The 8,763-nt window shown below is 34.8% G+C and overlaps 2 protein-coding genes across 2 annotated transcripts; both read left to right on the top strand.

Moving 5' to 3' along the window:
• The first annotated feature begins 5,427 nt into the window (after window positions 1-5,427).
• On the top strand, window positions 5,428-7,143 carry LOC143536051 (phenylcoumaran benzylic ether reductase Pyrc5-like). Its single transcript, XM_077030135.1, has 5 exons — window positions 5,428-5,610; window positions 5,718-5,852; window positions 6,005-6,242; window positions 6,608-6,811; window positions 6,902-7,143. Exons 1-5 carry the CDS (start codon window positions 5,428-5,430, stop codon window positions 7,072-7,074), a joined length of 933 nt encoding a protein of 310 aa, XP_076886250.1. The 3' UTR covers window positions 7,075-7,143.
• A 719-nt stretch (window positions 7,144-7,862) lies between these two features.
• LOC143536099 (uncharacterized) lies at window positions 7,863-8,219 on the top strand. Its single transcript, XM_077030169.1, has one exon. The coding sequence runs from the start codon at window positions 7,863-7,865 to the stop codon at window positions 8,217-8,219; it is 357 nt and encodes a 118-aa protein (XP_076886284.1).
• The last annotated feature ends 544 nt before the right edge of the window (window positions 8,220-8,763 follow it).

Genomic DNA, 8,763 nt, shown 5'->3' with positions numbered 1-8,763 from the left:
GTCGGTTACCAACTAGTGATTAATACGAATTAATTTGATTGGAATTTTATATGTAATTTTCAAACACTTAAAAAATTTTGACAAAAAATCGACTGATTTGGACCCAGTTTGACTGACTACCGATTGGGTGAATAGAGTCAGTAGCATGTCGATTAGAGTTTAATCGATGACTAATCACGATTTTAGAACAACAGATTAAATTCGACGGGTTTTGACAAAAAAATTTGTCGAACAGCTAAATTAAACCAGCTGGATTTGCTAACGGTTCAGCGCTTTTAACTATTTTTGAATTTTTTATTTTTTATTATTTTTTATGTCCATCACCTTACTTAAAAATTAACGTAACGAACAACATTAATCTCTACTAACAGTACATATAACTTGAACACATTAAGTTGTATCATTTTTTTATTAATTAAAACTTGTTTAGGTGCTCCCAAAAATGTCAGAGGTTATACCCAAAAGGCTGAAACATGGAAAATGATTAGTGGTCAAAGAATAGTTGTCACCTTTAACCAGTTTGGACAACCCGTGGGGGATGAAGGTAACGAACTTGTTCAGTACCTTGGGACACTTGTGAGGATGTCCGATCATGTATCGATAGAATATTCTGATTGGAGAAAGGTTCCCGAGCAAAAGAAAGAATATGCTAATATATTCACTCATTAAGGTATAGTCTTTTATCAAGAGTTATATGTAGTAACTCGTTAAGTAAGAGGTATATGCTAATATATATAGTTTTTATTTGTAGTCCAAATTTGTTATTCATCCGAAAGAAACAAAAGAGATTAAGAAATAGATCTTTTATAGCATGGGGAAAAAATGGAGAATGTGGAAACTTTCGTTGAAGACACGTGCATATGATTCAAGCCGGTCTGTTGATGAAATTGTGGCACAACAAACTAAGAATGAAAATAGACTAGATCCAACTCAATTTAAAAAACTTGTTACTCGTTGGTTCACTCCGGAATTTCAAGTAAGAATGATCTATAACTTTGATGTCTTATACAATATATATATGTAAATCTTCATACAAATCATCAATTTCTAAAACTTATAGTATATTCACATATTTAATTGAAATCTTCTGTACAATTGTCTATTTTCATACTAATCATTCACTTTCATGTATTAATTTACTATTTACCATAGAGTACATGTGAAGCTAAAAGATCGAGCCGGTCAAAGATGAAGGAGCCTCATGTTACCGGGACAAAGTCGTTTGCTAGAATTTCTCATGAAGAGGTATTATTTTAGCTATTTTGAATTAAATTATTGTCTTCTTTTTTATTTCTTGTCCCTTGCTAAACATCAAACATAAATTACAGGCTATAAAGAATAATGGAGTACACCCAACACGAGGAGAACTATATATAAAAACTCACACTCGTAAAGATGGAACAATTGTTGATAAGGAAGCCGCTGAAGTTGTGGTAATGTATCCATTCGAAAATAAATGATTTTCATAGTCTATTTTAGTCTTACTTTATAAGATCACCTAGAATGAAGTATATGCTTGCTTTCTCGAACTTTGAAAGCTTAGTTACTAGAGTCTAGAAATCTTATAGTTCTTTGATGCATCAAATTATTAACTTGGGAAAACCATCAGTTTATTAACATTATTTGTGCTTCGGTCTTTTCAAAATTACTTACCATTATTATTTTGTATTTAGGCATCATTAAAAGCTATTGCAAGTGACTCTACAAGCATAACCGGAGATCTTGGTGATTTTTCAAATGATGGCTAGTCAAAAGTTAAAGGCCCGGAGAAAAGGGGATACGTTCGATTGGTTGGAAGGATGCCGACCGCAAAAAGTAAAGGTGATTCTTCAACAAATTCACAAACAATTGATCAACTAATGAATGTTGTCAATGTTATGTTGAACATCATTCAAGAACACATTCCCAATGCAAACTTGTCTTCGGTTCTTAGCTATACGAACGTAAAGGTACTCACATTCATAAACTATTGTTTATTCTTTTTATGGTTACATATCTATGTATTAACATTTTCTCATTTATATGTTTTAGGTACCGGGAACAATTTCTTCGGTTAACCAAGTATCATCTTCACGAAATAACAATGGTAATTTGTTTTATACAATTTGTTTGTAACTCGAGGTGCAAATCCTAACCAGTTAACCGAACCGAACCGGTTAATAACCGGTGTTGGAGAAATCGGTTACTTTCCAATTGTAACGAAAGGAACAGGTTAGGGATTTTCACACAGTAACCATTTAGAGTATTAATACACATACACACCCATATATATATATATATATATATATATATATATATATATATATATATATATATATATATATATATATAATATAAAAATATTTGGCTCGAGAGTCGGCTTGAGCTTGACAATGAAGCTTGGGCTCGTTTATAGAACAAGCTTATTTTTAGGCTCGGGCTAGCTTAGCTTTTTCACAAGCCAATCCTGACTAGCTCGCAAGCGTTGATATGGTTGATTTTAATAGGTTATTATCGATTTTAGATTAATAATTAAGCCGGTTACACAATTTAGTGTCTATATATTTACATATTGAAATTTTTTTATTTTTTTTATTAGGTACCTTGTATGAAGATTGAAGATGGTGAAAGGGGCTAACAAGTGGTGAAGTTTTTAGTTTTATTCAAGTATTTGTTACTTTACTTTTTATATGATTGATATTTTGACTTAACTTGAGAGCTATTAGACATTTAATATGTACTTGGAATGTGATTGAACTTTTAATTGTGGTAAAGATATTATGATTTCTATATTTGATGGTTTTATTTTTATTTTATGTTGTTAAAAGGTGCCATTAAGATCCCAAATATTTGTTGTGGTAGACCAAAATAGTGTCACTAAGAGTTCAAGGTTTAGCGGCGGACAAAAAAGTGTCACTAATACCCAAAAGTTTGTAATGGCATACAAAAAAATGCCACCGAAAGTCCAAAATGTTTTATGGCATACGAAAAAATGTCACTAAAAGTTCAAAAAAATTTTAATGGCATACGAACAAAAATGCCACTGAAAGTCCAAATGTTTTTAATGGCATATGGAAAAAATGTCACTGAAAATCAAAATGTTTTTAATGGCATCCGAAAAAATGCCAGTAAAAGTTCAAATGATTTTGATAGTATATGGAAAAAATGCCACTGAAAGTTCAAAATGTTTTTAATGGCGTTCAAATAAACATGCCACTGAAAGTCCAAAATGTTTTTAATGGCATACGAAAAAAAGTGCCACTGAAAGTCCAAAATGTTTTTAATGGCATACGGAAAAAAGTGCCGCTGAAAGTCCAAAATGTTTTTAATGGCATACGAATAAATGCCACTAAAAGTCCAAAATGTTTCTAATGGCATACGGAAAAAAAGTGTCATTAAAGCCCAAAAGTTTGTAGTGGCAGACGACAAAAGTGCCACTAAAAGGCTTTAGTGGTAGCGCTTCTAGTGGCACTTTTTGTGTCACTCATTCTAACAAGGTTCTTTAGTAGCACTTCTTTGGTTTCTTGTGACACTTTTTGTGTGCCATTAAATAACTTTTTATTTGTAGTGTCAATTGAGTGTAGACATAGGTTTTAAATTTGTCTTTTAATTCCATGAGTTTTTAAAGGCAATTTAAGTTTCATCCTGACTCCTGAGTGCCTTTAGAAATGTTATTTTTTTCCTTTTTAAGTGTGTGTGGTGTTATGCACGTTTAACTAATTCAAAGCGCCTACTTGGCTACTTCTTTCTTGAATCATCCGGGCATTGTCACCCGAACATCCCAAGCCAAGATATGCTGATATGGGGAAAAGTTTCACAATGTTCCAATCTGTATTTGTCATTAGTCGCAATCATATTATCGATTTTATTAGTATCGCTTTTCCGTTTATTAAATAAGTTGTTATGGATGCCTCCAAATTACGACATCTTTCATTTTAATTCCCTCCACTTTTGAGTTTACTGTGCATACAATAAGGTTTGTGCAATACCTTGATTTTCATATATATACATTTTATTCATTCATAGAATCATAATTTTTTTTTATAAAAAATACATTTTATTCAATAAACTATCACGGAAATGTGGTCAAATCATAATTTTTTTATAAAAATTTATACTATATTTAAATACTTTGAACATAGAATGATATCACATCATATTTATATAAATATTCTATTAGTTTATACGAATGCTTTAATAACCGGATCGGACAGCGAACCGGACGGGCAACCAGTTCACCGGTATAACCGGTCGAACCGGTTGGATTGGCCGAGAAACTTTTGTCCCAAAAATGACGGTTAAGGCTGAAAAATAGAATTTTCAAAGAAAAAAAATCATTGTAAACTCGTTCAACCGGTCCGACCATTGAACTGGTTCAAAGCGATTTTCTGGCAACCGAACGAACTGTATAAAACCGGGCCGGTCAGTGAACCAAGTCCCGATCAAACTGGTTTGATCCAGTCTCAATAACATTGATTTATACAAAAGTTGAGATCATAATTGCCATCTATTTTTTGATAGTTAAAGTTAGTTAATTGGAACGGTTTAATAAAACCCAATCAAAGAGTTGAATGTTCCACAATCACATAGGAGCTTTACCTTAAAAGATGTGCAAATAACCCATTAATGAAAATTATGTAACTTTCGCATGTGAAATTGAATCACAAAAAAAAAGCCACATAAAAATTGGTCGTCAAGATAATCTCCCCAACGTATGCCACGCCCGCATATGAGCATATACGACTACCCCTACACAATTTGGGTTTTAACTTGTAATAATTTACCGACTTGTTTATGTTAGTTTTAAGTTCAAATAGCATATCCAAACATCGTGCATTCTCCATTATACTTATCAATTACCAAGCATCATAAACTTACCATGAAATCCCCTGAGACTTGACGTTTCGTAATGGTGAGCTACAATTCTCCATGAATTGTAGTCTCATAGGCGTGTTCTTTGTATCCTTTTTGATTTCATACTTCTTACTAAATAAACAAAAACATAAATCTTTGATTTGTTTTCAAACTCCATTAATCCAAATTCCATCATTATCTATATGGGAGTTGTAGATTAGGATACTTACCTTCAGTTAGAAATGGTCCTATTAGATTAAACAAGTATGGATGATGAAGAACCCAAATTTGTACTTTGTTTATTTTTTTTAGTTAAACAAGTTTCACCTCCACTTTCTTTGTTTCTTGTTCTTCTCATTGGCATACTGTTGAAAATATATATACATGTAAATTGTTTCAATGTTGATACTAAATAAATGTCAATTTTTAGATGCTGAGATGTGTTAAACAAGTATTTTGGAAGCAAATGCTGATGTAGCATTGGTCGCATTTGTCACCCTACACCAATTTTCAACGGTCAACTTTCTATGCAATTTATATTTTATTTAATATAACAATCACGTAAGGTTTCTATGTATTCAATCTACACCGGCAATGGCACAGAAAAGCAAGATCTTGATCATAGGAGGGACCGGGTACATCGGAAAGTTCATCGTAGAGGCGAGCGCAAAAGAGGGAAACCCGACTTTTGTTTTGGTCAGGGAAAGCACAACCACGCATCCAGAAAAATCCAAGCTCATAGACAATTTCAAAACTCTTGGTGCCACAATTCTAATTGTAATAAGAGGCTTAAGTTGTGTGTTTGTTTTGTGAATTAATCTCAATAATCTTGTTTTCTTGACCATTTAAGAGGCAAACTTGTGTTTTTCATGAACCATTTTCAGGGAGATATCAATGATCATGAAAGTTTAGTGAAGGCAATCAAGCAAGTCGATGTTGTGATCTCGACAATAGACGATGAACTGATAGCTGATCAAGTCAAGCTCATTGCAGCGATTAAAGAAGCAGGAAATGTAAAGGTAACTTTCTGTTTTGTTCGAAAATATCTAGTTGACTAGTTGATTGTATACTATGAAAATATTTGTTTTTGTTTAGTTGCTGCAACTATATATGAGTCTGTTGGCTCTATATTAACTCAGTATCATAATTAACCTATACTCTATTTATGTAGAGATTTCTACCTTCGGAGTTTACAACCGACGTCGACCATGTCAATGCGGTCGAACCAGCGAAGAGCATGTTTGGGAGAAAGGCGAGCATTCGTAGAGCTGTCGAAGCCGCAGATATCCCACACACTTTCGTGTCAAGCAATGGTTTTGCGGGCTACTTTTTACCAACCGTGGGGCAAATGGACACAAACACCGCCCCTAAAGAGAAGATAAGCATCCTAGGAGATGGAAAATCGAAAGGTACATTCGTTAATGCATCAAGTAATATTAGTTAGTCATAAAGCAAAGGACAGTGGTACATAGAACTGGAGTTGACTCAACCTTTTAGAGGCATAAAAGCGGATTTAAAAACTGGGTCTTCGTTAAAAAAAAAAAAAGAAATGCGATTTTTAATTGACACAATCACAATCACACTTTACCTTATCAAAATCTAAAAATTAAACAAAGTTAAACATATAAGACCAAAGGCATAAATATTGGGAGCCCAAGCTCCAACCTTTTTTTCTATTCAAATTTGATATATTCACCTGATATTATAGAGAACATACCAAAAGACTACTAAGAACCAATCTCTTAGTGACTTTGTGCTGTTTTATTCTATCTAGTTGTATTTGTCAAAGAGGAGGATATAGCTTTGACTACCATCAAAGCAGTTGATGACCCGCGTACATTGAACAAGACATTGATTTTCAGACCTCCGGGCAACACATTGTCGTTCAATGAAATTGTTTCCATTTGGGAAAGCAAGATTGGCAAGACCCTTGAGAAAACATATGTTCCCGAAGAGCAAGTTCTCAAAAATATTCAAGGTGAGTTGGATCAAAGAACACGTTTAATTAAAACGATTTGATTTTAAAGAAAAAATATATACCGGAAAATAATAAGTTGCTATATTACAGAGGCTCCATTTGGGTTAAGCAAAATTCTTTTGTCCATAATGCATTCTGTATGGCTCCATGGAGATGGAACAAACTTTGAGATCGAACCTTCGTTTGGTGTGGAGGCTAGCGAGCTTTATCCAGAGATAAAATACACCACGATTGATGAGTATCTTGCTCAAATTGCAAAATAGTATTGCTTTCATGTATCAGAACAATCATTGTTAATGATTGTACCTTTCCTTGTTGAAACACAATGATGTTGTTTACTGGATTTTATATAGTAATGGTTGGGTGTTAACATAAAAGATTCATGATTTTAGAGGAATTGTAGATTCTTGGCATAAATATGGGGTAAATTTTAGGGCGTAATTAGCAGAATTTATTAGGATGTACGTTTCTTTTAAAGCCATAGATGCCAAACGACTACCGAAACCATAATCACCTAATGACACTAAAATTAGCATACAGTAATGAGCGTACGCACTCAGCTGATTTATAGAGGTGCAAAAACGGGTTTCAAACCTTAAACCGGTTTGGTTTGGTCAACAAAAGTCAAAACTGGTTTATGGTCGGTTTACCGGTTTTGGCCGGTTTCGGTTCGGTTAACCGGTTTTAGTAGAGAGAATTGCGAACCGGTCCCGAACCTACGGTTTCAGTTGGTTCCAAGCTAGTTTCTACAGAATCGGTTTCAAACCGATTCGGATTCGATTCGGTTTTCAAGTATATTAGACGACATATATTGTGAATATATTTTATATAGTTAGGATGATCTTATTTCCTATTTTGTGTACCTTTGTAATATTATTTATACTCCTTTGTTTAATGAGAAAAGGCATTCGATTCAATTACATTAACATGGTATCACAGCCTCTCTAGTTTTTTTTTTCAGCCGGCCCTAGCATTCTTCATCGGTTCCAACCGATTTCTGCCCTAGCTTTCTTCATCGGTTTCGACCGATTTCTTCAACCTGTTCACTACCATGAGCACCAATCAACCACCTGCAGAAAAACCAACTACTCTTCATCCCGTGTATACGGTCACAAACATTCAAAACAAAGTTCACGTCCTCGACGGAAAAACGTTTACCTACTCTTCGTGGGTCAAACTTTTTAAACTCCATGCCAAGGGGTACAAAGTTATGTCACACATTAATGGAACCGATCCGCCTGCTGCTACCGATCCAGCTTTTGCTGCATGGTCAGAAATTGACGCCATAGTCCTTCAATGGATTTATGGCACACTACATGTCGATATCCTAAATCGTGTTCTTGAAGCCGAATCAACGGCTTATGAGGCGTGGCAACGTCTTGCAGCAATTTTTTTACAATTTTTTTAAACAACAAAAGTTCTCGAGCCGGGGCCCTTGAACATGAGTTCACAACTCTAACACTTAAATCTATGCCGTCGCTTGAGGCCTACTGTCAACGCCTAAAGGAGCTTGCAAATCAACTCAGGGACGTTGACCAACCCGTCACCGAAAATAGACTAGTTCTTCAACTCGTTCGCAGGTTACCGGTTGAATACGATGTTACTAGTACTATAATTAATAATTCTTCCCCGTCATGGGAAGAGGCTCGAGATATGTTGGAACGAGAACACCAACGCCAAGCTGCTCGGGATGCTCTGGCCATTGCCAATACCCCTCCCTTAGCTGCTATTGCCTCCAATCCTTCCACTGGTCAACGCACGAGTAATAACACTGGCACTCGCCAATCTGATTCTCGAGCACCAAATTCATCTCGTGGGAATTGGAGTTCAAATAATCGGGGCAGAGGCAATAACCGCTGGAACAATAATCCAAATAGAAGCAGAAATAATTTTGGTCCACAAAACCAAAATAACTATGGCCCAAACTTTGTTGGCCAACCACAAACCAATTG

Source organism: Bidens hawaiensis, unplaced genomic scaffold (assembly GCF_021521415.1).
Source record: "Bidens hawaiensis isolate Kalapana, Puna unplaced genomic scaffold, B.hawaiensis_p1.1 tig00010732_1, whole genome shotgun sequence".
Lineage (NCBI taxonomy): Eukaryota > Viridiplantae > Streptophyta > Magnoliopsida > Asterales > Asteraceae > Bidens > Bidens hawaiensis.
The sequence above is the reverse complement of the archived record's forward strand: the minus strand, read 5'-3'. Positions and strand labels throughout refer to the sequence as shown.

What these genes read in the sequence shown, in the direction of transcription:
- LOC143536051 (XM_077030135.1), top strand. Translation starts at nt 5,428, where the DNA reads ATGGCACAGAAAAGCAAGATCTTGATCATAGGAGGGACCGGGTACATC. An exon ending in AGGAGATGGAAAATCGAAAG is followed by an intron (nt 6,243 to 6,607) that starts GTACATTCGTTA and finishes TATTCTATCTAG; the next exon opens with TTGTATTTGTCAAAGAGGAG. An exon ending in AGTTCTCAAAAATATTCAAG is followed by an intron (nt 6,812 to 6,901) that starts GTGAGTTGGATC and finishes GCTATATTACAG; the next exon opens with AGGCTCCATTTGGGTTAAGC.
- LOC143536099 (XM_077030169.1), top strand. Translation starts at nt 7,863, where the DNA reads ATGAGCACCAATCAACCACCTGCAGAAAAACCAACTACTCTTCATCCC.